Source organism: Diaporthe amygdali (assembly GCF_026229845.1).
Source record: "Diaporthe amygdali strain CAA958 chromosome Unknown NODE_14_length_1008325_cov_65_372321, whole genome shotgun sequence".
NCBI lineage: Eukaryota > Fungi > Ascomycota > Sordariomycetes > Diaporthales > Diaporthaceae > Diaporthe > Diaporthe amygdali.
The window spans coordinates 653,077-678,061 of NW_026517034.1; the positions used below are offsets into that span (position 1 = coordinate 653,077).

Consider the following 24,985-nt stretch of genomic DNA (forward strand, 5'->3'; position numbering starts at 1 on the left):
TGGACCACGTTGGAGTCCCCGGGATATGAAAGTGGGATGATCTGCCAGACTCGATCTTCACGGAAGACCAAAGACCAATTACAAGGCTCTATCTACATTATGAATCGCAGAGTGTCATAAAAAGCGGCATCAGTTGCGGCTCAACTTTATTATACTGCCAGAACATTACATCATATCCCCTGATGCCCGCCTCGTCTTTGGCCCCAGCGGGCTTGGGGAGTTATTTCATCTATATGCACATTTCCACACCCAAAACGCCACGGCCCCCAAGATCCAAGACGTTTTCAAAGTCCTCAGCTCCGCCAGCGCCTCCAGAACTTCCACCACGGCCCGGACTCGTCCTCGTCATAATCGCGCGGCCTCTTGGCGGGGTTGCTCCTCCTGACGCGCAGGAGGTAGACAGGCACGCCGGCGGTCACGAAGGCGATGACGATGAGGGTCTGGAGCGGCTCGGCGAAGACGGCGCGGCTGAGCAGGAACAGGCTGACGCAGCAGAAGATGATCGGGGTGGTGATCCAGGTGCGGTAGGGGCGCTCGAGGGCGGGCTCGCGGACGCGCAGGACGATGAGGGCCAGGACGGTCAGGAAGTAGAAGGAGTAGCCGGCGACGCCGTAGAAGGTGAGCAGGGTGTCGAACTCGCCGACGACGACGTAGCCCGTCGTCAGGGCGCAGTTGAGCACCAGCGCGTTGATGGGCGTGAAGAACAGGCCCTTGTCCTCGTCGCCCACCAGCCGCGCCAGCCCGCTCGACAGGAAGTTGCGCGTCCGCACCGTCGACACGTGCTGGTTCTCGGGCGCGCTCGACCCCGCGCCGATGCGCCCGAACAGCTCCGGAATGTAGCCCTCTTTCCCGGCCGCGTACACCAGGCGGCTGCTTGTGAACGTCGAGCTGTTGAGCGCCCCGAAGCAGGACGCGCTGACGATCAGTGCCAGGAAGAGCGACCCGATAGGGCCGAACACCTTTGCGCCGAAGAGCACGGCGATGGTGTTTGAGGAGTTGGTGGCCGCAAGCGGCAGCACCAGGAAGTATGAGATATTGGCCAGCACGTAGGAAAGAATGACCAGTGGCATAGCCGTGTGGATCACTCGTGGCAGGTCTCGGCTGGGGTTGCGGAACTCCCCCACAACGTAATTTGTCTGAGACAGTGTCAGCGGCCGGACATGCGATGTCTAGTTAATCAGTGGAGAGCACTCACGTTATCCCAGCCATCGTAAGCCCAGAGACCAGCGTAGAGGGCCACCGCCCAGGCTGAAGTCTCGGTCTTGGTCCCCTCAAACCACTCATGGTTCTTCCAGTCCAGGTTCGGTTTCCCGCTGTAGGAGTATCCGGTGGCTGCGACAACGATCCCCGTGATCGTAACTCCTAACAATGCAATGAACTTCATGAACATGAGCAAGTCATTGACCCTTGTTCCAAGCTTCGTCGAGACGCAGTTCAAAAAGGTCACTAGGAACAGCCCAGCCAAGCCCACTGACTTGTTGATCCACGGGTTGATGGTCTCTGCTTCTGCGCCAATAGCAGCCCGGACAACGTATTCCCCCATGATGATGGAAATGATGGCCGAGCTACCGGGCTTCAGCACCAGCACTGCAGACCACATGAAGAGGAATCCCCATACTTCGCCGAATATTTTTGCCAGATACACCTGCGATCCTCCGTTCAGAGGTATGGCGCCTCCCAGCTCTGCATAACTGGCCGCGCCAGTCCAAGCAAGTATTCCAGCGATCACCCAAACAATGAGCGCGGCGCCTGGTGAGCCGACGTTGGCATTGACCTGGCTTGGCGAAGAGAATATACCAGACCCAATAATCAGACCAACAATCAAGGACAACCCGTTGAGGTACGTCAGAGTCTTGTGCTTCTCGAGGGAGCCTCCACCTGGACCGCCGTTCTGCGCTGTTGCAGCTGGGGCGCCGATGGGAGTGTAGCCAGCGCCCGTCGTCGAAGACAGCGGAAAGAGGTTGGCGGTAAAGTCGAAGCCCGAGGACACGGAAAATGTGCGCCCGTGGCCCATGGGCCGCCCGTTGGCGGCCGGGTTATCTGCGTCGAGGGGATCATCCTGCTCGAGAGACAGCTTGCGCGACGAAGATATACTGGGCCGGGAGTCGGTTTCTGCGGTCTCGAGCTGGTCGGAACTTGCGAGCGACGCGAGTTCTAGCGAGTCGCGTGTGTGCCCTTGGAGGTTCGAGGAGTACAAGGGCGGCATCGTTGAGGAGGAGGAGGGGTGATGGCGAGCCGAGCGCACTCGGCTGGTTCAGTTGTATGTCGTGGTCCACCAAATCCAATTCTTCCACTACTCGAATAATTGAACTATACCAAACATGTTCGGAACAAAAAGGGGTCGTCGGGAATTGGTCGTCGCCCTCTCAATCTCCTGAGGCGTGGCCTGACCAGTCAGTCCTCTCCCGAGTTTGCGGTCGGCGAGCGCGTCACGAGGGTGCAGGCGGTACGTGTTCGCAGAAAGCCAGGAGATGCCGCACGAGGGGCAGTATCGACACACAAAAAGCAACGGTAGAGAAGCCAAAGCCTAGTTGAGTCCCAGATAGGGCGAGTGAGTCTGCTGTAAGTCTAGGTATGCAACTCGGGATCGGAACGGTAGAGACAAGATGACGGTTGCGGAAAAGGAGACAGACGGCAGGCAGTCCCGGGTGGGCAAACAAGCATCCAGGCCAAGAGCCGCGATGCTGTCTGGCTGTCTGGCTGCTCAGTCTGGGGGGCTTCACTGGGGGGGGGGCAGGGGGGCGCAACGTGCCTCGATCCTGCAGCGCTAGAACAACCGACAAGGCCAAGGCGACGGCTGAGTGGCCCAGAGAATCCCCCGAAGGCCCGTGCCCGGCTATAGACGTTTCGGCAGCTCCTTAGCTACGTATTACGGCAGGGCGCCAGGGCGCCCAGTAGGGAAGGTTGATTGACCCTTGCAGCTTCGTGGGCACTAATACATTCGAGGTACTCTCCTGTGCGGTACCCTCGATTCCACATGGTTTTGAACATACTCGATCAGGAGCGTCAACAGAAGGTGCTCGATTTTGTTGTATTTATGAGAATGAATATATTATGGCGTGGTTCTGTTCTTGTAGCATATTATTTGCGTGAGAGACCGAAATTATGATTAAAGATGCTCGCCCTGAGAGTGCCATCTCATCACCCTTTGGAAGGGTAGGACCCTGAAATACTTACCAATCAGGTACCCGGCCACCCATAGCTTGGAGCTCGAAATTTTGTCACGGCGGTCCTGGTCCCGATCCTGGTCGAGCAAAGACATCTGACGGCATGGACTGAACAAACACCACTTTCCTCTGCCGCGCAAACGAAGCACATAGCTTCAACCTGCAACACGCAAAGAATGCCTCCACCATGTTATCAACATATACAAGGGCGGTAGGCCGACAGTTGCCCGTCCTGGGCGCCACGCCCTCTCTCTTGAGCTCTAGAATATCTTGCACCCACCACGCCGTGCCGTCATGGCGCGCCGCCTCCACAGCATCGCAGAAGCTCGACCTTCCAGCCCTTGACAGGAAGTGGCGAGCAGAATGGGACCGCATCAAGGCCAGTCGGCCCCTCGCCGGCCATGACAAGGCGGACAAGGATAGCAAATACATCTTGCCAATGTTCCCGTACCCTTCAGGCCACCTGCACATCGGCCATCTTAGGGTCTATACCATCGCCGACGTCCTCGCGCGGTTTCACACCCTCCAGGGAAACAAGGCCATCTTGCCCATGGGCTGGGACTCTTTTGGACTTCCCGCAGAGAATGCTGCCCTCCAGCGAGGCATAAACCCGGCGACATGGACCAAGGGAAACATAGCTAAGATGAAGGAGCAGCTGCAGTACATGAACGGCAGCTGGGACTGGGAACGTGTACGTTGTTCCCTTCTGTCGATACCAATAGGCCTGTAATTGACACCTGTTTGCACACAGGAGATTTCCACGTGCGAACCCGAGTTCTACAAACATACCCAACGCATTTTCCTCATGCTGCACGAGAAGGGTCTAGCATACCAGGCTGAAGCGGAGGTCAACTATGACCCCGTTGACCAGACCGTGCTGGCGAATGAACAGGTGGACGCTAATGGTTGCTCCTGGAGGTCTGGTGCCAAGGTCGAGAAGCGCCGTCTGAAGCAATGGTTTTTCAAAATCTCAGAGTTCCGTGAAGAACTTCTGCAACATCTTGAAGTCCTCGCGAAAGAGGAGGCTTGGCCCGAGCGGGTAGCTGCCATGCAGAAGAATTGGCTGGGCAAGTCGCAGGGTGCAATGATCAAGTTTCCCATCATGGCTCACAGCCAAGACGCTCATGCCTCCATCGAAGTCTACACCACCAGGCCTGATACCTTATTTGGGGTACAATATCTGGCGCTGTCTGCAAACCACCCCATCGTAACGCGTCTCTCAGAGACAGACCCTGAGCTCCAGGCTTTCCTGGACACTTTGCCTGGCCTTCCACCTGACTCCAAAGTCGGCTACATGCTCCCTGGAATAAGGGCTATCAATCCTCTTGCATATCACGAACAGACTCCAGACCCAGCAAAGGAGTCTCTTCCTGTGTATGTCGCGCCCTATGTCCTTGGTGACTACGGCGAGGGCGCAGTCATGGGTGTCCCAGGCCACGATCTCCGCGACAATGCATTCTGGAAGGAGCATCATTATGACCAACCTGTTCGTTTTGTGCTAGCTGCATCCGAAGACGAGTCTACGACGGCCATTCCGAACGAGCCTTTCTTGGAGCACGGCGTTATGACAGCTGAAAGTGGGTTGTTCCGAGGCAAATCGTCTCAAGAATCTGGTCAAATGTTGCTCAAGATCCTCGAGGCTGCCGAGGTGGCGAAACCGGTCGAGAAATGGAGGTTGCGAGACTGGCTTGTCAGTCGCCAAAGATACTGGGGGACTCCCATCCCGATCATACACTGCGACTCATGTGGTGCTGTACCTGTACCTGCCGAGCAGCTTCCAGTTGAGTTGCCTGAGGTTGATAACCACTGGGCGGAGGGCAAGCCAGGAAACCCACTTGAGTCGGCAGCCGACTGGGTGAACACGTCCTGCCCTTCATGTGGCAGCGCTGCGAAGAGAGATACTGATACTATGGACACGTTCGTCGACTCGAGTTGGTACTACATGCGTTTTATCGATCCTAATAACAACGACGCCCCTTTCTCGAAGGACAAGGCGTCGCTTCTACCTGTCGATCTTTACGTGGGTGGCATAGAGCATGCCATTCTGCATCTTCTCTACGCGCGATTCATCTACAAATTCCTCATGAGCTCCTCTCTGAGCCCTGCAGAATCATCAGATTCTGCCCACGAGCCATTCACCCGCCTCATCACCCAGGGAATGGTGCACGGAAAGACGTTCATTGAGCCATCAAATGGCCGGTTTTTAAAGCCTGATGAGCTTGATCTGACAGATCCGTCCAACCCAAAGGTGTCAGCTACTGGAGAGCCAGCAACCATTAGCTATGAGAAGATGTCAAAGTCCAAGTTTAACGGAGTGGATCCCACCGAGTTCATCACGAAATACGGAGCCGATGCCACCAGAGCACACATGTTATTTCAAGCACCCGTCAATGATGTGGTCAACTGGGATGAAGGCAAAATCTCAGGAGTCACACGCTGGCTGGGCCGAGTACACGACCTGGCGAAGACCATTTCCACGCTCAAGGACGTAAACAAGGAAGCCACTGAGCATATTAAAGCCTGTGCGTCGAGAGTACACGGTATGAAAAGTCCTGAGCTCACACAATGGGACACGGACACCGGCATCTGGCGGGACGTACAAAACACGATAATTTCAGTAACAAAATCGTACCACGAGGTCTACTCCCTCAACACCGTGATCTCCGACCTCATGAGCCTTACCAACACAATCGCATCTCACAATGGCGCCACCGAGGTGATCCGCGCCGCTGCGGTCTCGACACTCGTCAGAATGCTCGCTCCTGTCGCGCCTGCATCTGCCTCCGAGTGTTGGGAGAGTCTCGGCATGCAAGAGCCACTATTTTCCGGCTCAGCGCAATTCCCTGTGCCGGACGGGACGCTTTCATGCATGAAACCCAGGGAGCAGTCCTGTGCAGTCCAAATTAATGGGAAGGTAAGGGACGTCTTGGAGATTCCCGTACCACCGGAAGGCATGAAGCAGGAGAAAGTGGAAGGGTGGGTTGTGGACGAGATCTTGCGAAAGGCCGGAGGCAAGAAGCTCCCGGCCGTGGAGGACCTTCGTGCAGCCAAGAAAGTCATTGTCGTCAAGAACGGCAAGGTCGTGAATTTCGTGCTGTAGATGGAGGATGATACCCAGGCGCATTCATAAAAGCACTCACTTTGCCATACAAGGCCGTCAAACAAATACAATTTACAGGGGAATAAAACACAACTCTTCATCTGCATTGTATGAATACCGACCGACCATGACCGCTCCCTCTGATGTGCACTTCCCTACCTCCCCCACGGACTTTTGCGGATGTCTCCTCGCCCTCCTCAGGCGCTGCATCCGGCCAATCCCTCCACACCTCGACACTCACACTGGAGCCCGAGCTCACCAGATCCTTATGATCCAGAATCATCTCCGCGACTCGCAAGGCCTGCTCCAAATCCCCCACCTCGAACAACATCACCCTGGGCCCCAGCCGCACACCAATGTCCAGCAGCCGCGCGTAGAAGACGTCCTCGGGCCTGACAGCGCCACCGCCATAGATCGCGGCGGGGACCTGGGCGATCTTGGGCTCATAGTTGCGGACGCTGCGCGCAGTCTGGTGGGCGAACGCCCAGCGGGAGACGTAGGGCGGGTTGCAGACGAGGATATCCCAGGCCGGCCGCGGGTCTGATCCTCCTGCTGCTGCTTGAGTCTCTACTTCCGCGAACAGGGAGTCGGAGAAGACGTCCCCCCGGATGAAGTCCACCGACTGCCCCGGAGACTGGGGAGCAGACACCAGGCCCTTGGCGGTGTTGCGGGCGAGGTTCTCGTGGGCGAGCCGCACGGCCTGGGCGGAGATGTCGACGCCGAGGACGTGCAGGCTCGCGGGGATGGCGCGGCGGAGGAGCGAGTACAGGAGCAGGGCTATGCAGCCTGTTCCCGTACACAAGTCCAAGACGCGGAGGGTTGAAGGGGGCTGATTTTCCCCCTGGCTTAACAGAGAGCCTTGTTTTATGAGGTTGGCCAGGTGGGTTGTGTACGCTTCAGGCTCCGGTCTTTGGTCAGGGCCACCTCAGTCATGATTAGCTTTCCGACCTGGACTTGTGGGGAGACAGGTAATGACAGCGATTGCATAGGAATTGAATCAAATTACCTGGGAATCAAGACGCCGGGGCGACATTTCAAGTCCAAATTGCCGAAAGGCTGGCTGCCGAGGACATATTGCAGAGGCACGCCTCTCCCACGTTGAAGGCAGAGTGAGGTGACTTGATACTCTGTCCTGAAGGGGGACGGTGCCCGCCCGCGTTGAAGCTCCTCGACGTGTTCACGGATCCATCGCAGCTCGTTGATGCTTGAAGGCAGGTCTCGACAGGCGGGTAGAATTGTCGCTGCGTGGGGTGAGATCTTGTAGGCTTGACGTATCGCGGCGGGTGAGATGCGAGGCATTGGTGAAGGCTTGCTTCACCAATCAAGCCTTTTCCTCCCAATACACACGCTTGGTTGGGGTCAACAGGCCGGCATGTTAAGAGTCAATAAGGAGAGAGTCTAATTGGTATCATTTGGGAGAGCTACAATTGTGACATCAATTCTCGACTTGGTGAGAACCCTTTCTCTCGTTAGATTGAGAATCAGCAGCAATACTCCTTGAATGAAAGGCTTAGGGTTGTACCCTGAAGCACACCCCCGTCCCGTTAAGTATCACTCTCGTCTGATAACGCCAGGATCCACTTGGTCGACGTCAAGTCGCCTTCTTCGTGTCAAAGATGGCCGAGCTGGAGAACCACGCCGGCCACCACCTCCGTCGATGGTGCGGGACGATGTCGGAGTTGCCTATCCCCTCGGCACGCTTCTCCGGCCGTTTGGAGTTGCGGCTTCCCCGCCCCTATCTTCGGCATGCTGTATATTATTTCCCTTTGTATACGTCCATCCTTATAAGTAGTCCGAGGTAGAGACTTAGTTTCGAATAAAATATACTTGCCAAATGAATCATTAAGTATACCATATGGCCGAGAGACTCAAAGCAATCAGTAACACATTGAAGATGCCCCCCAAGCTGAACGAGAATGGAGTCCCCAGCTTCGACGATCTGCCCCTGAGGGAGGGCGACCCGCACCACTCGGCCTGGGGCCTGTACGGCGACAAGGACGAGCTGGGGACGCTGAACCGGCTGACGGACGAGCGGGTGGCCGCGGCCGCGCGGGGCGAGATCAAGAAGGGCACCCGCGTCTCGCTGAACTGGCCGCTCGACGCGCAGGGCGAGGCCGGCTTCTTCCAGCGCAAGCTGTTCCACCAGGAGCTCTTCCAGAAGCCGCCGAGGATCGTCAACGACGATGTCTGGACCTTCAACACGCAGGTGTCGAGCCAGTGGGACGGCTTCCGCCACTTTGGCTACCAGAAGGAGAAGAAGTTCTACAACGGCGTGACCCTCGAGGATATCCACGGGAAGGACAGCAACGGCAAGAAGACGACCGTGAACGGGATCCATGGTGAGTATGGGTTCTGAGGGGAAAGCGTCGACGATGTTACTCTGGAGCTGACAGGTTACAGCCTTTGCCGAGCAAGGCATTGTGGGACGTGGTATTCTGGTCGACTTGCACAGCTGGCGGCAGCAGCAGGACGACCCAGCCTTGAAGGAGTTCAACTGCTTTGAAACCTCGAGCATCCCGCTCAAGGACATCAAGGCCTGCCTGGCAGCCCAAGGGACAGAGGTCAAGTTTGGCGACATCCTGTTCACGCGCACTGGTACAGTGTAGCCCTATATCCCTCCCAGCTCACACACACATACTAATAACGAGAAACCACAGGCTGGCACGCGCAGCACGCGCAGCTCTCAGAGCCCCAGCTCAAGACGTACCAGGCCGTGGTGCCGCACCACTTCGGCGGCGTGGAGCAGTCCGACGAGATGATCCGCTGGGTGTGGGACAACTTCTCGGCCGTGGCGGGCGACCAGCCGTCCTTCGAGGCCTGGCCGTCCCGCGAGGACTGGGCCCTGCACGAGGTCCTGCTCGCCGGGTACGGCATGCCCATCGGCGAGCTCTTCTGGCTCGAGGGGCTCGCCGAGACCTGCAAGAGGGAGGGCCGCTGGAGCTTCTTCGTCACGAGCGAGCCCTGCAACGTCCCCGGCGGTGTTGCCAGTCCGCCGAACATACTGGCCATATTCTAGGGATTCACCGTGTTGGACGGGGCTTTTGAGCTGCGAGGAAAATATGTGTCATTGGGAGTTTCGTCGGAATGAGGGGAGGGGAGAGTTCCTGTGCATTCGCCCTTCGCTCTCGACACCAGACATATATGGCCATACGACCAGGTACTACACAGGACTGTGGTGTTGCCCGCTCTTCCGGTGTCACGAGATCTCGTCACTCAAATTGGCAAGACAGGCGACTGCGACGGCTACAATACCGGCGAGAAACACCATATATCATCTAATAGGCTGGAACGTACGGCACAGGGGAAGGATTTTGACGACGTACGGACGTAAGTGAGTTTAGAACGCGTGGCTGAGTATATGTGGGCTCAAGGCCTGAACCACTTTAAGCGGCCCTCATGGTCCTCTGCACAATTTGAGCGCGCCATTCACCATTGACACACGGGATCCAAGAGGCCCGAGAAAACACAGAAGTAAATGATCCATCATGTGTCGAGGTGGGAGGTACGCATATACACATACCGAGCCCACCTTTCCTCCCTCCCTAAGCCCCCGGCCCCTGTTTGTTTGAAGCAGCCTCTTTTCCTTTCGCCTTGCTGTGTCTAGACTCTTGTTCGGCCCGTACAGCTGTATACAGTGTGATCGCAAAATCATGGCCGTCCCTTTCGGCCGGCAGAAAAGTGGTGAGAAGAGGGAGGTGAGACATCACCAGCCTGAGGCTATATGTGTTGCAGATAAGAATGTGAAAACGCTCGCTGGTTCCGGTGCATGAATTGCTGCATCCGCCTGTGATCCTGTCGTGGCCGCTGTCCCATGCACATCGACCATATGACCTGCCAATTACCAGACGAGAGAACACTCGCGACTTTAACATCGTTTCCCATCTCTGACGGAAAACTGCCAATCTGCCTTCACCTGCCTTTGGCATCCGATTCTACAGAATGTGGTGCGAGTGTGAAGATTATTTCCTGCGGGTATCGCGATCACTGTGAAACTTGTCAGTAAACAATCTTGCTGTCGGCCACCGATCAGTCCATGCATCACTCACGTTGACAGTCTCCTAGAGAGCGACTGAAGCTTCTTGTCATTGTCTGCCTCCCGTGTTGCCCTATCCAGCGCCTGCTGGCGCTCCTCCTCGTTGGCTCGCTGGACCTCCTCGTGGCTGGGAGGCAGTCTTTCGTTCTGAAGATCAACCTTCCGGGCATCTTCAAATGTGCTGATAGCATTCTTGATACCCTCGGCTCCCAACATAAGGGTGCCCGCCGGCAGCCTTCCTCCAGAAACGGTCTTGAGCTCCGTAACACTCTCAGACTCTTCCCGAAGAACCTGGAACACCCTGGACAGACGGCCAATTGCGAGGATCTTGTTCTTGATTGCCCGTCTTTTTGCCTCCACAGAGTCTGGGTCCATATTGGCCGAGGGTGTGATGGGCGGCGAGACCGGGCCAGGAGATGACGAGGAGTCATCCCTGAGCTCGTCCTCGCTGCACGTGCTCAGAATGGCAATCAGCATGTCCGTGATCTTCTCGCCGACGAAGGGTAGGGACCACGTGAAGACATCCATGAAGTTGGGCAGCCAGTATGGGTGCGGTGTGCAGTTGAACTGTCGGATGTTCATGACGTTGTTCTCGTACTTCAACACCGCCGCCTTGTTGTTGTAGACATCGAGGTAGTTTGGCGCGGAGAAAATGGTCATAACACTTGGGAAGCCCGTTGTCCTGGTCTTACGGTACATCCGATACCCTGCGTCCTGTGCCTCGTGCGCGCGAATGACCGACAGCAGGTTGTTCTTTTCGAGGAAGGCACACGCTGCCGGGTACGAGAAGAAGTATGAGCATCCTCTCACATGGTTGTGCAGGAAGTAATCATTGGTCTTTTCCTGGCCAAAGTCTTCGAGCGGGTCGGCCCAGAGAATGTCGCACATGAGGCCCTGCGTCGGTGGTTCCCTGAATCGGTCAATCTGTAAAATCTGTCAGCAGGCTGCAAGAATTTGGAGAGCATGAGACGACCAAACGACCGTGTTGAATTGCTCACATTTCGAATGTCATCGAGGGTGTGTAGCTCGGGGCTCAGGCCGCCGTGGATACACAAAAACTGCTTGTTCATAACTGCGGCCAGAGGCAGGGAACAGAAGGACTCCATGCAGGCCTCGTACACGACCTCGGAGTACTTGTGCTTGCATTCGAGCTTGAAGGTGAAATAGTCGGTCAAGTGGCGACATTCGTGGTTTCCTCGCAGCAGCCATAGCGTCTTGGGGTAGTGAATCTTCAACGACCAGAGGTATAGGACACACTCGATACTGAAATAGCCACGATCGACATAGTCGCCCAGGAAGAGATATCTCGTCTCGGCCGGGTCGCCTCCGACCTCGAAAAGCTTCATGAGATCGTAGTATTGGCCATGCACGTCGCCACAGACAGTAATGGGGGCGTCCATCTCCAGGAGGTTAGGCTCGGCACGCAGCAGCTCTGTGCCCTTCCTAATGATCCATAGCGCCTGCTCTTCGGTCAAACGGCCCTCCCGATAGAAGTGTGACTTCAGGAAGGTAATGTCGGGCTTGGACTGGGTGCTGTCCTCGAAGAATTGCTCGTCGGTGGGCTTCAGCATAGCTGGAGCTTGGACATCTGGATGTCGGCAACATGGTCAGCGTGTGACGGTGACGTGCCGCATGTTGTTGTTTGTGGCTTGTGGTCGCGAGGATTGGCAAGCGGGGTGGTGGCAGGGGGAACACATACCTTTGCAGACCCTCTCCATGGTGCTCACTTGGCTGCCATCTTCCATCTGGTGGATGGAGAAGTCGATCTCGGGCAGGGGCTTCTTCTGCTGTATCGCGCGGATCGCATTGTCGACCTGAGCGTTGCGAGGGTCCTGGGAGCCCGGCGAACCGGCGCCGTCTGCGTCCATGCTGGGCGGCGAGGCGAAGACAGGCGAGGCAAGACGAGGCGAGGCGAGGGGTACGAGGGCAAGAGAGGGCGAGAGGGCAAGTCAGCAGAGCGAGCTGTCTTTGTCTCTTGTCTCGAGTCTGGACCCTGTGGCCAGCTCGAAAAGGTTCAGCAAAGAGGCACACGCCGCAGGTCGAGGTCAGTCGGGAGAATGCTTGTAAGTAATCAGCAAGCCGTCGCCAGAGCCTTGAAAGGGGCACGAGAGTTGTAGGAGGCGAGGACGGCGAGTTGGTGAGGTAGGGCTGAGAACAGGTACAGGGCAGGCCAGGGCATTGGAGGACGGAGAAACAGACAGCCAGACAGACGACCAAGACAGTCAGACAGCTGGAAAATCGCAGCCAGATGGGGGTTCCTACCGAACGAGTGGAGCCCCGCCACGGGCCAGGGGACCTCGCTGCCCCCCAGTGCCCCCCAAGCTTACCTACAGGACACAGCACAGCAAAGCACAGCACAGCAACTCTTATCGGTGAGACGTCTACATGGGTACATTTGCCCACCACCTACCCTGCTACCCCAGGTATCTGTGGTACCGGTGTGCTGTATTCCTACGACCATGCACAAGCAGGCGGGAGAAGATAGCCCCAACATTTAGCCCTCTTGGTTCCCAATAGCTCCCTCTTCTGTCCATCTATTTTGCATGACCTATGTAGGCAAATATCCAGGTACGCTTTCTAGGGTCAGCCCCTCAAACTGGGATACCTCGCTATCGCAACAAAGGCAGACTGCCGAGGCCGAGTGTTAGCACGCTACTGAGCAGACAGACTATCGCTGCCCAGGAATACGAAGCCCCTATTCGAGGTACCTGGATGGCCAATCGACAGAGAGCTAATAAAAAGGGGTGCCGAACTTCCAGCCATGGCGGAGCGACTGCCCCTCGTGCTTCATAAGCTCTGACTGAGTGTGCATAGTAAAACTATAGACTATACACCATCTGGACGTTCAATAACCCACAATAAATACACAGACAGGTAGGTCCCTCTAGACAATTAGACTATGTACTGGGTCAAAGCTGCTGCTCTGAGGTCGCAGGCTCCCTCCCAATTCCCCATCATCTATCCGCCGTGACATGTGCTCCGATGACATGCATCTCATCCATTCCCTTCCGCCGCCAAGGCCTAAGGCAGACATGCAGGCTGTTTATGTCTTGACCACCACCCAACACTTGCCATACCGTCACAGCCTTGCCATCAACGTGCAAATCATCAACATTCACCCGATCACCTGGGCCAGCACTTCTTCTCTCGGCAGATTCGTGTTTCGCCAGCGAGACACAAAGTCGTCCATGCTTACTAGAGCCGCACATCCAGGATTAGCCACATCCCATTAGGCCCAGCATGCTGCCTCTTGGGGGATTTCCGGCGGAAGATGCCAAGATCACTCACTGTAGCCACCGCAAATTCTTCTCAGCCCTGTGAAGGCGCTCCTGCCGTGGAGGACTCGGTGGTTGTCGAAGATCACGATCGTCCCGGGCTTCAGTTGGAACCAGTATTCCAATTCCTTGCTTCTGAGTATCTGCTCCCACTTGGATGCGGCATTGTACCAAAGCATTTGGCGCGAGGGGCTGGATTTCTTCGGCAAAGGCAGCACTAACACGTTGAGGCCATGCCTATCAGTATCCTTGGTCGATATATGATGTGCGCCCGTAAACGCTTGGAGCCACATGCTGGACTGGCTTATTTCTGTCTTGCGAGGGCCACTTACCGCCTCTGTCGTCATTATTCCACCTGATCTTCTGCACTGTTTCTATATCATTTTCGAGCTCAATAACGCTGTATAGTTGATCTGGAGTGATGGTGACCCCCTCATTGCCACTCGCATGCCACGGAAGACCTCTTTTGGCTAACTCGTAGAAAAGGGCCCTGTCAGACTCCCGTAGTTTTTCAGCAGCATTGAATCCGTCAACAAGCAACGACTCCCCCCCTGTTGCATCTGGCTCGCCTGGGGATGGAGTGTGAGACAGGAGGTGAAATGCTTGCAGTCCGGCAGGATCTGTGAAGTAGGTGGTGTCAGTGTGCGCAGCCAACGCTATGTTTGTGTACGCCGTGTCCGCCTTGGCCATATCCGGAATGAAGTCGTAGAAACCGCCGTAGTGGGTTTCTCTGATGGGCCCAATACGCTCCAGGAGCTTCTTGGTGTGTATCGAGTCATCAAACGGGGTATCGTTGACAAACACAAGCCCAAATTTCCTCTACAAGTAGAGAAGTCAGATGTGATTATTTTCCGTCGAGAATCAGGGCTTAGCCTTACGATCAGGCCTGTCATCTTAGCTACGCCACTTTCAGAGTCCATGACTTCAGCGAATGTTACGGTCGGTGGGTTTTCTTTAATCTCGGCACCCCAGAGTTGACGGCTATAACAGTCAATGGTAATTCAGCTGGAACCTCCGGGATTGTGGCTCACTTTCTGGACGGCAGAGCCCTTGCTTTGTTGTCAAGGTAGTGCCTGATAAATGCCCAGTCATAGAAGCTTTCGTGTAGTTCGTGAGTCCCTGCGTGATCAATTATGAGGACGGCTCGTATCTATGCCATGCTGCATTCCTGACGACTCACAAGTAACTCTGATGCCACGCTGCTCAATTTGGACCTCCTGAGCCGGCGGGGTGGGAAGAGGCGACTAACACGCTCGTCTCAGAAGGTATTCCGTGGTTCGATGACTCTCGACTCACCGCAAAAATGTTGAAGCTTTTTTGCATGGTCTCCTGGTTGACGCACTTGGGGCATCTACAGTTGTCTCTGTAGATAGTGAGTGTTGGCTCTCCGGAATTCACTCGATTCACATCTTACCTCAACCAAGTATTGGACCTGCGGTGTCATGTCAGTATGGTTTGAAGAACAAGGGGGGAAATGCATAGGACACAGCAGTCAAATTCGAAGAATAAGGCATTGTCCTACAATATAAAGCCACGTTTACCCGCAGCACGTTCGTCGCTGTGGTAAAAAGATAGACTGGAGGAAGTAGAGAGCACCTTGTATCCGCTGGTCCCGTCAGAGACGTCGACTACTTCCTTCACATCCTCCCTGTTTTTGTACGCTTCGAAGTTGGTTTTAGGACTGCTGTTAGTTGCTCTCCTTTTTTCAGTGCTCACGGAAGTAAGCCTCTCTGCACCTTGGGGGCCGGAAGGTAGCTGAGAGCTGCGCCGCCTGCCATTCAACTTGGGAAGCGCACTGCGTAAAGCTGGCCAACAAGTCAAAGGTCGCCAAGGCTGTCCTCCTAAGGAGGTGAGAACAGCCCTGAATGTCATATACCGTCAGTCGACAAGTCCATGGCACCATGTGCGGTGTGGTGTGCGGTCGTCACAGCCCATGTCGCATGATAGAGCGTGAGGGGAAAGGGTGCTCACCTAGAGCCTGGGCGAAGTACTCGTGTTGCCATGATGAGTCTGGAATTTATCTGGCTATAGGGTAATGAATGAGGCAGGCTGGTTCCCTGAGCCTGAGCGGAAGAAATTCGAACGCACAACTTCAATACGATTGTTAGTCGGAAAAGAGGCCAGCAAACTAGGCATGTGGATTGATGTAAGTTGGTTGGAGACTGGTGGTCTAGTGCTTGCAAGTTAGACCCCTAGTCGATTTGTTACATCGTCGCCGTGACAATAATAACTTCACTGGGCTTCCCAGCACGCTGTTATCTGTGTTGCTTTTGTTCCCTCTTCGGATTTAATTAAGAAGTTCCCGCTATCGGATGTCCTGTGATCACACGCTGCACTCTTCTACCCCAGACGGATTGCCCCGGATTATCACACATCGATGTGGATTCGACGGTCACCTGGGAACTTAGGTTATTATGGGGTAATAGGCCAAAAAATTTGCCTCAGAAACACCGACTAGCGACTCAAGTCCAACGTTGAAAAGAAAGGGACGGCCCGCCGTCCGCGCAAGACGATGGCCCAGATAAACTCATCCTTTGTTCTCTGCCTTGTACCAAATCCTGTTGCGAGGAACCAGACCTGTCCAAATAATTTATCTCTGTGCTGGAGCTAGCATCGCACTGCAAGCGACAGATACCAGCTGTATATCTGACAAGCTCGAGAGACTTACTCGCCCGGGAAGAAACAGCCCAATTCCACACAAAGATTAGCTTGTACGACCCAACCAGCAAGCACAATGGCCACGGGTTACGCGCACGCGCCCAACGGGCCCGACGCAAAGTACCCAGAGTCGCGCGTCCTGATCATCATGACCGGGGGCACGATCTGCATGCAGCCCTCGGCGGACGGGCTGGTGCCCATGACGGGCTTCCTCGAGAAGGCCATGGCGCCGCGCCCGACCTTCAACGACGCCTCGCCGCCCGTGCAGCTCCACGCCTACAAGAACGGCGAGAAGCTCTCCCTCGAGAGCCTGAGGACGCCGCCCAGTTCCTACTCGCGCCACGTCCGCTACAGCATCCTCGAGTTCTCCCCGCTGCTCGATTCTAGCTCCATCTCGTCTGTCGGTTGGACCGAGGTGGCCCTGACGGTCAAGGAGAATTATCACCTCTTTGATGGCTTCGTGGTGCTCCATGGCACAGATTCTTTGGCCTGTGAGTAGAGCTTTTCCTGTTATGTGTGTCCTTCAGCGTAGCTTGCTTCACTAGGTGTATGTTATACGCATAGTATGTTTGGAAGTGAGATGCCTCAGGTTTCCAGCCTTTTTTTTTTGTCTTGTGATTTCCTCATGAGGCGGAGCTCACTATTTAGAAACGAAAGAATAGGCTGTCGCATCGACTGAGACAGTATGGGTGAGCCCAAGGTGAGTTTTGAGAGAAAGTCTGTTCGCAGAAGACGAGAATAAGAGGAGCCATGCAGAATGGCTGCACTGAAATCCTTGCGGATCATGTCTGGCTCTTAAACCTCGCCTCTGCCTATTGTAATGGGCAATCTCTCGTGTAATTGGGCTGCAGTTATTCTCGATTCTCTTCCTGGGGTTTTTATCTTTGAAGCTGCTTCAGCACGATATCTAGATGTTGGCATTTTGATGGAGTCCAGTGCTAATAAAGGAGAACAGATACCGCGTCAGCATTATCCTTCATGATGACAGATCTGGGAAAGCCAGTCATCTTGACAGGCTCTCAAGCATCAATCTTTGCCCTTCAATCCGATGCGGTGGACAACCTCCTGGGCTCCCTCATCATTGCAGGAACCTTCGTGATACCCGAGGTCTGCCTATTCTTCTCGCACACTCTCTTCAGGGGAAACAGAACGACCAAGGTCTCGGCATCGGCCTTCGAGGCTTTTGACAGCCCGAACTGTGAGCCCCTCGCGAAAGTGACTAGCCTGGGCGTCGATGTTAAGTGGTCGCTGGTGCGACGTCCCACGAGGATAGCCGAGTTCCAGGTCACCAAGTACATCGACACAGCCCATGTGGCCTGTTTGCGGATCTTCCCGGGTATCAAGCCGGAAATGGTGGACTCTGTCTTGCGTGTCCCCAACCTGAAGGGCCTGATCCTCGAGACCTTCGGGATGGGCAACGCCCCGGGCGGTGTGGACGGTAGCCTGACAAAGGTTATCAAGGAGGCCGTTGAGAGGAAGATCGTGGTCGTGAATGTGAGCCAGTGCACAAACGGTTTCGTGTCACCGCTGTACGCCCCAGGGTTCGCCCTTGGCCGTCTTGGAGTCGTGTTTGGCTATGATCTTACAACAGAGGCTGCTTTGACAAAGCTCTCGTACCTCTTGGCCGTTGAAAACCTCTCTTATTCGGACATTACCAGACAAATGGCCCACTCCATCCGCGGTGAAAGTAGGCCACCTCGTTCTTCCCAGGATCAATCACTGCGTAGCGACAACATAACTAATCTGTGGCTTTGTAGTGACCGAGATGACAACGCCGAGCTTCTCTCACCCCTCCGGCACCCTGGACGCGCTCGTGGGCAGCCTCTCAGCCGCGGACGCGGCGTTCACAGCCCTCGGCTATGCCATCCAGAGGGGCGACTTGCGGAATGTCCGCGAGGCCCTCGAGGCGGACGAGGCCAGCCATCAGCTTCTGAAGAAGGCCGACTATGCCGGTAATACAGCTCTCCATCTGGCGGCCATGTAAGTTTTTATCCTCTTCTTTTCTTTTCGTTTCTTTTTTTCTCTCTTGAGATTGAAGAAGATAATTGTATAAAACCATCAACAAGAGCTCTTGAACTACGTGTAGAGGATGGCGAGACTAACCAGAGAGCCTACAGGAGCGCGAACGTGGAGATCTTACGAGAGCTGCTCACCCGTGGGGCCAGCGTGCACGCGAGGAACTCGGCAAACAACACGCCGCTCTTCCTGGCCAGGAGGACGGCCCACAGGGAGTGCATGGAGTTGCTCGAGGGCGCGGGAGGTCACCTGTGGATAGACGAGAGGGCGCACAGCGGAGTCTCGACGCCGAGGACCGCTGACTTCCCCCTGAGCAGACCAATGTCTCCAGGGATGTGAATAATACGCATTGTCTACTTGCCATACCTGACCTGACCTTGCAGATCTCCTCGACGGCCCCGGCCCGAGAGTCATCGCTTGCCCAACCCCGGCTTGTTTTCAGCCGGGGACGGCTGTGTTCTGCCGCTTGGCTTTCGACAGCGCAGCTATGTATGTTGGTACACGACGAGGCTGGACATTGGCTGCCAAGCAGGGGAGTTCCACCAGTGGTTGAAAGTGCAGCATGCACCTTTCTGCATCGGGGCGGACTATTGGAAGACACAGGTTGGACCGGGTACTCGTTGGATGGCGCAACGGGCGGTGGATGTGTGACGGATGCGGTGATGAATGCGCTTCCCTGCGTGGAAGGCATCGTTGCGGGTGATGGCAGCCGCTGAGCCAACACGAGATGTAATGCAGGTCCCAATATTTTCTTTTTCTTTTTCTTTTTCGAGGCATAGTCCTCCGCGTTTGCCTGTTCTCTTCGAAGCATTGGGTAGGAATGAATTGTGCCCCTCATAGGAGGCGATGACAGAGCACAACCATCGGGCTCGCCGCCTGTGGAGATCGCCGCAGAGCCTCAGAAAGCACAGTTCCTCGGGTTTTATAGTTCAAGCTGCAATAAAGATCGGATGAAAGGTTACTTTCCTCTCTAGACTTAACCATAAGCAGTGTACCCAGCAGGCTGGGATGGCGGGGGGGCGTTGTCGTCAGCGGCTCAAAAGCTTCTTTCAGCAGCCGGGGCACTGCGACCCCCTCTTCCCCGCCCCAGAGGATGTGCGACCATCCTGGTAGGCTCAGCAGTAAGATGTCTCCAAAGTGTTGTTTCTTTCGGGCACACACCATCCCGGCACAGGTATGACTCTTCTCTGGTACAAGGCGGATTCTGACGTGGCAGGCCTCGCAACGCCTTGTCGATCCGTGGCCGGAGCATTTCTCTGCTCCTCCTTCGGCGACACGGCCGTAATACGGTGCTTGGCTTCTACCGCTGCACCATAGCCGATCGATTTTGGAGCTCAGGCCCCCAGGTCGCACGCATATGTCGTGCAGCAACATGCATGCGGATCATATGACAATCATTGGGCAGGCATCCATGTGCAGTAGGACTCGGAGGGACGTTTGACGACGCTGCTGTATCTTGGCCAGTTCGCCCTGGATCAGCAGATGCACTTCTCCCCGTACATCCAAGGCTGACTCAACCCCGTTTCGACTAGAAGGAAGGTAAACCACGTAATCTGCGGCCTGTCAAGTCCTATGAATGTGACCGCCATGAGTGCCTGGTCGCAGTCATACGCAGGCGGGAACTAAAAGCCGGGGTAAGGTCCGCTGCAGTCTGGCGGTGGGTAGTGCAGTGTTCGCCACTCATTACTGTACGCTACCAATCCTAGGCAGAGAGCCGCACACTTACGAGGTTATTTGGCTGCCTCATCGCCAGGATTGGTCACTACTTTTTAAGTATTTATACCACTCCATACTGTGGTTTCCCTTTTCTGAAAGAAATTTCCTTCTTAACCCTTTCGTTCCTTCCTTCTCAGGCTTCTCAACGGTTTGTTAAAACCGTCCTCGCAAGGTTGGGATATTTTGAGTTATAGTAGCCGGGTTGAAGACAGGCGCTTCTGTCTCTCCCATCTCGTCTGTCAAGACTGCTTGGTCTCGATCAAAGCCTCGCGAGATGGACTTTAAAGCCGTGTTCGGCAAGCAGCTGCACCATGGCGCCTTCAACTCAAACATGACCGCGGCGAACATGAGCGGTAGCATGCCGGGCCTCGAGGGTATCATTGCCCTATTCGGCAGCCGCAACCCTCTAGTCCAGCTGTTTATGTTGCTACACCAGGTTGTTGGTTCACGGATAGGGATCGATCCCACCATGATCCTCACCCTGGCCGGGTTCGCCTGGGCAGCCAATAAAATATGGCGCCAGTTCTTCATGGTCATCTACCGGTTCATCGCAGAATACATGATGGCCAGTATACACGTATCGAGCGGCGATGAGATCTACCTTCACATGATCAAGTGGCTGGCCTCACAGCCCAGGCTTGTCAACTCGCGGTCCCTTACCGCCGAGACCCTGTCCAAGACGGCGTGGGAGGAGGAGGACGAGGCAGACGTGCTGGCGACGAGGATTTCGCCCGACGGGGAGGGCGTCTACCTCAACTTCTCGAACCAGGAGGCCAAGATGCCGCCGAGGTTCGTCCCAGCGCTGGGCGTCCACGGCTTCTGGTTCGAGGGCCACTACTTCCGCCTGCACCGCAAGCAGGAGAGCTTCCTCGAGGACAGCGCCAGCGGCGGCCAGACCTTCAAGGACAAGGAGAACCTCGTCATCTCGTGTCTGGGCCGCTCGCCCGAGCCCATCAAGAGGCTGCTCAAGCACGCCAAGGAGGCCTACTACAATGACCACTACGCGAAGACCATCGTCAAGCGCCCTTCGCCGATGAACATGCGCCGGTACGGCGGCCGACACGCCTGGGCCCAGGTGGCTAACCGCCCCGTGCGGCCCATGAAGACGGTCGTCCTCGACGCGAAGCAGAAGGTGCAGCTCCTGGCGGACGTAAACGAGTACCTCCACCCTGCCACGCCGAGGTGGTATGCGAACCGGGGTATTCCTCTCAGACGTGGATATCTCTTCCACGGCCCACCAGGAACAGGCAAGACGTCCCTGTCTTTTGCACTTGCTGGTGTCTTTGGCCTTGATATCTACGTCATCAGTCTCCTGGAGCCGTCGCTTACAGAGGAGGACCTTCTGGCGCTGTTCAACTCCCTGCCGCGAAGATGCGTCATCCTGCTAGAGGATATTGACACCGCCGGCCTGGCGCGTCCAAAGGAGGAGCAAGACCAGGATGTGGACGCCGAGGCTGAAGGTAAAGAAGGCAACAAAAGGGAAGGCGGCAGGGGCCGCAAGGGCGGCCGACCCAACGGCACCAGCGGCGACGGTGACGGCGGCATGAACGACTGGAAGGTGTCGGACCTCGCGCGCGAGCTCAAGAAGCAGGGCGGGCCGGACGAGAAGAAGGGAATCAGCCTGTCGGGCCTGCTGAACGCCATCGACGGCGTCGCGTCGCACGAGGGCAGGGTGCTGATCATGACCACCAACAAGCCCGAGGCGCTGGACGACGCGCTGATCCGGCCGGGCCGCGTCGACCTGCAGGTCGCCTTCACCAACGCCACGCAGGAGCAGGCGCGCGAGCTCTTCGAGAGGATGTACGAGGCCGACTCGAAGCGCAGGCCGGCTGCCGCGGCCCCGCCGGTGATGAACGGGAAGACGGAGGCGAACGGGCACGCCGAGAAGGCGAGCCACCACGCCGATGAGCCGGAGCACCGCCCGAACGGGGTCCACGCCGGCAACGGCAACGGCACCGTCTCACGCGAGGCGCTCGACGACCACAGGCTCGACATGACGCTCGACGAGCTCAAGGTGGTCGCCGCCGACTTCGCGACCAAGATCCCGGACGGCTTCTCGCCGGCGGAGCTGCAGGGCTTCCTGCTCAAGAGGAAGAAGGACCCGCGCAGGGCACTTGCGGAGGTGGATTACTGGGTCGATGCGATGATGAGGCAGAAGGCGAGCAAGACGAAGGTGTTGCAGGTGCAGTGAGGCTCTCCCGTTTGCCTGTCCCAATCTTGGGGGGGGGGGGGGGTTGGTGTCAGACTCAAAACAGCAGTGGGCAAGAGCCGACGAGGAGGTGGGCGGTTTCTGCATACATACAGGCGGGTTAGCATTTTCGTTTTTAGAAACGCCATGAGCCATGAGAATGACGACACGTTTAGTATACAAACAGCCCACACAACAAGGATCTTCCTGTGCGGCACTGTGTAGTTTGGCTACTTGCCATTAATGAGATATTAGCTCAGATTGAGAAAGGGTATCAATGCCGATCTAGAAAACAAACATCTGTCAAGCCTGCAAGACCTCATTTTAGAGTCGTCTTCAGTCATCCGCATCGTCATCCTCGAGGTCCTGCTCTTCGTCCTCATTCATATGGAATGCCTGGTAATGACTCCGCTCAGGCACGTCCTCCTCGTCGTCATCACCGTAGTCTTCCTCATCAAAGTCCTCGTCTTCATCTCCATCATCCTCGTCGTACTCGCTACCATCTTCGAAGTCCGTCGGCAGGCCGTCCACGATGCCTGTCTCATCTCCTTCCTCGCGCTCCTGGTCGTCCTCCAACGCCGTCTCGTCCCCATCGCCCTCTTGCGACTGTGATGGCTCGCCAGCTGCGCCTGATTTTCCAAGACCCTTGTGCACCCTCTTCCCTGGAAAATGGTATGAGGTCCGCTTGTTGTGGCGGACCCTTCCGACACCCTTGTATTTCTTGCCTCGGATGAGCTCGAGTTCCTTCTCCGTCAGATGCAAGTCCGGCGTGGCAATAGCAATGCTCTTCGTTGCCTCCGGATCCGGGCTCTCATCGCGTGCCTGCAGCGCCTGGTTAAAATCGCTGTCCTGCAGGGTCCTCCCGAACTGGATCGCCCTCATCTTGCACTTCATGATGGCCCTCGCCTTCGCCCATAGCCCACGGTGATACCAGCCGCTGCCCTCGATATCACATTCAGGTCGCATGGCTGCTTCGGCGAAGAGCTTGGCCAGCAGTGGATCCGTAATATCGCATACCTGCCAGACCTTGCCGTCGTCGTAGTAGATCGTGCCATCGAAGAGGTGGGTCCCAGTGTGCTCATCGTTGGTCGCCTTGACCCCTGAAATGTCGCGCTTGCGTAGCTCCTGCCACATCTCGCCCATCTCGCCCACCTGAAGCCGCCTCAGGCGGAAGATGAGGCACTGATATACACGGCTTGAGGGGTCCTTACGGGGATCGTAGCCGTATCTGACGAGCGCGTCGCGCCATGGACCGCCCTTGAATTGGTAACCCGCGTACTGGATTGCATTCTTGAGGAGCTGCTGTGACAGGTTCGGTGGGAAGCGTTTTTCAGGGTGCTCGGGATCGTACGCGAAATCAGTCAGCTTGTTGATGATCGAACGCCGCGTCCAGACCGGTCGTTCCTCCAGGAGCGTTCTCATCGCCTTCACAATGACATCAAATAAGGGATCCTTGACTCTAGGCTTGCCGGTTGGAGCGCTGGGTATCGGGTCGTGCGTGCCAATGAAGTAGCCCACTGATTTCACTCTAGACGTCGTGTTGACCATTTCAAAGCCGCCATCCTTAGTGTCGACCACCCTCACATAGGGATTTTGAGAATAGAAGTAGTAGTAGGGTACGCTGATTTGGGTCATCAGGGGCGGAGCGACAATTGCCTGCTCTGGAGTCTTATCGACGCCAGGCTTCATGGAAAATTGACGAAACTTGGACACTGCAGAGACCGTATGAGTAAGAGGCCATAGCAAGGATCAGGGGGGGCTTACCATCACCAGACAAGATCTTGTCGGTGAAATCGTTCATGAAATCATTGTTCTTCATCGAGTAGTTGAAGTCGGCCATGCCCCTGTAGCGATGAGTGTGCTTGATAACACCGACTGCTTCAGCATGATACCTGTCGACATTATCCTGAAGCTTTCGCCTCAGAACTTTGGGTTCGTCAAGCCTCGACTCTGAACGCAAATTCTCCGATCCTGGCCCGGTCGGCGGAGCGGGTTGGGCGACCTCACCCTGCCACGGTCCATTACTGCCTCTCTTCCTCTTCCGGCCGGTCCGCTTTGGGACGGTGATTTTGAAGACGACATTATGAGATGACGAGTAATGAGACATCATTGGCCTTGAAGTAGGATCCTGTGGGTGAAGATACAGAGGCACAGACAGCTGGGGCCTGGAGGGATCTAAAACCTGGGATGCAAGTTAGTATCCTCCATCACGTCGAAGTAGAAGCTGGGGGCGGTGTGATCTGACTGATTGGAATTGCGGATTCGGTCCAAATGTGCCTAAGCCCTTGTCGAGGTTCTGGATCAGAAATGGGTGCTCGACGGCGGCAATGGTCCTCGAGGGTATCTTGAAAGCGGGAGCTTGGGGTTGGCTATCGGATACGGAGGATGAGGATGGCGACGCAGCACTCATGGGAGCGTCAGACTCGTCGCCATTTTCCAAGTCCACTAGAGACATATTGATTTGCAGCAGACTGAGGATATCATAAAACAAGAAGATCGAAGGTTTACTTCGTCGACGTTGAACTGCGAATGTGTTTGATTGCTTTCGCAGCGGATCCCAGGCCGTATGGGTTGGGGTTTGGCGATCTCGACTCTCTCATTCTCGCTTGCAGACTAGGTGGTTGTCCTTCCTATTGGCCATGCCTTTCGGGTCATCTAAGAACATTGGCAGAGCAGTCTCATATTGCGGGTAGGTGATTTAATCGTTGGATGTTGGACGAAGCCTACCCAAGGTTGATGAGGTTTTGCAGCTGGCAGCTGGCAGCCAGATGCCAGGCGCAAAGTGAATTGCAGCGGCAGCAGCAGCAACTTCAGGAGGTCGGTCCTGCGTCA

General features: G+C 55.8%; 9 protein-coding genes across 9 annotated transcripts; 4 read left to right on the forward strand and 5 right to left on the reverse strand.

Annotated features, from left to right (window-relative positions):
• Positions 1 to 293: 293 nt before the first annotated feature.
• Positions 294 to 2,206, reverse strand: J7T55_003507 (sc-type amino acid transporter 1; the record flags this gene model as incomplete). Its single annotated transcript, XM_053143538.1, has 2 exons — positions 294 to 1,136; positions 1,196 to 2,206. 2 exons carry the CDS (start codon positions 2,204 to 2,206, stop codon positions 294 to 296), a joined length of 1,854 nt encoding a protein of 617 aa, XP_052993757.1.
• Positions 2,207 to 3,354: 1,148 nt separating this feature from the next.
• Positions 3,355 to 6,267, forward strand: J7T55_003508 (leucyl-tRNA synthetase; the record flags this gene model as incomplete). The annotated part of the gene is made up of 2 exons (XM_053143539.1): positions 3,355 to 3,858; positions 3,919 to 6,267. The coding sequence occupies 2 exons, from the start codon at positions 3,355 to 3,357 to the stop codon at positions 6,265 to 6,267; spliced, it is 2,853 nt and encodes a 950-aa protein (XP_052993758.1).
• Positions 6,268 to 6,364: 97 nt separating this feature from the next.
• On the reverse strand, positions 6,365 to 7,566 carry J7T55_003509 (HemK family methyltransferase; the record flags this gene model as incomplete). The annotated part of the gene is made up of 2 exons (XM_053143540.1): positions 6,365 to 7,175; positions 7,274 to 7,566. The coding sequence occupies 2 exons, from the start codon at positions 7,564 to 7,566 to the stop codon at positions 6,365 to 6,367; spliced, it is 1,104 nt and encodes a 367-aa protein (XP_052993759.1).
• Positions 7,567 to 8,161: 595 nt separating this feature from the next.
• Positions 8,162 to 9,283, forward strand: J7T55_003510 (uncharacterized protein; the record flags this gene model as incomplete). Its single annotated transcript, XM_053143541.1, has 3 exons — positions 8,162 to 8,606; positions 8,668 to 8,862; positions 8,925 to 9,283. The coding sequence occupies 3 exons, from the start codon at positions 8,162 to 8,164 to the stop codon at positions 9,281 to 9,283; spliced, it is 999 nt and encodes a 332-aa protein (XP_052993760.1).
• Positions 9,284 to 10,226: 943 nt separating this feature from the next.
• Positions 10,227 to 12,168, reverse strand: J7T55_003511 (serine threonine-protein phosphatase 2b catalytic subunit; the record flags this gene model as incomplete). Its single annotated transcript, XM_053143542.1, has 4 exons — positions 10,227 to 10,251; positions 10,314 to 11,224; positions 11,299 to 11,888; positions 12,000 to 12,168. 4 exons carry the CDS (start codon positions 12,166 to 12,168, stop codon positions 10,227 to 10,229), a joined length of 1,695 nt encoding a protein of 564 aa, XP_052993761.1.
• A 1,247-nt stretch (positions 12,169 to 13,415) lies between these two features.
• Positions 13,416 to 15,019, reverse strand: J7T55_003512 (uncharacterized protein; the record flags this gene model as incomplete). Its single annotated transcript, XM_053143543.1, has 7 exons — positions 13,416 to 13,495; positions 13,589 to 13,792; positions 13,908 to 14,394; positions 14,454 to 14,556; positions 14,607 to 14,694; positions 14,756 to 14,819; positions 14,990 to 15,019. 7 exons carry the CDS (start codon positions 15,017 to 15,019, stop codon positions 13,416 to 13,418), a joined length of 1,056 nt encoding a protein of 351 aa, XP_052993762.1.
• Positions 15,020 to 16,309: 1,290 nt separating this feature from the next.
• Positions 16,310 to 18,588, forward strand: J7T55_003513 (lysophospholipase; the record flags this gene model as incomplete). The annotated part of the gene is made up of 4 exons (XM_053143544.1): positions 16,310 to 16,724; positions 17,189 to 17,920; positions 17,991 to 18,213; positions 18,351 to 18,588. 4 exons carry the CDS (start codon positions 16,310 to 16,312, stop codon positions 18,586 to 18,588), a joined length of 1,608 nt encoding a protein of 535 aa, XP_052993763.1.
• A 1,651-nt stretch (positions 18,589 to 20,239) lies between these two features.
• On the forward strand, positions 20,240 to 22,156 carry J7T55_003514 (uncharacterized protein; the record flags this gene model as incomplete). The annotated part of the gene is made up of 1 exon (XM_053143546.1): positions 20,240 to 22,156. One exon carries the CDS (start codon positions 20,240 to 20,242, stop codon positions 22,154 to 22,156), a length of 1,917 nt encoding a protein of 638 aa, XP_052993764.1.
• A 333-nt stretch (positions 22,157 to 22,489) lies between these two features.
• On the reverse strand, positions 22,490 to 24,608 carry J7T55_003515 (transcription factor tau subunit sfc1; the record flags this gene model as incomplete). Its single annotated transcript, XM_053143547.1, has 3 exons — positions 22,490 to 23,865; positions 23,918 to 24,335; positions 24,399 to 24,608. 3 exons carry the CDS (start codon positions 24,606 to 24,608, stop codon positions 22,490 to 22,492), a joined length of 2,004 nt encoding a protein of 667 aa, XP_052993765.1.
• Between the last annotated feature and the right edge of the window lie 377 nt (positions 24,609 to 24,985).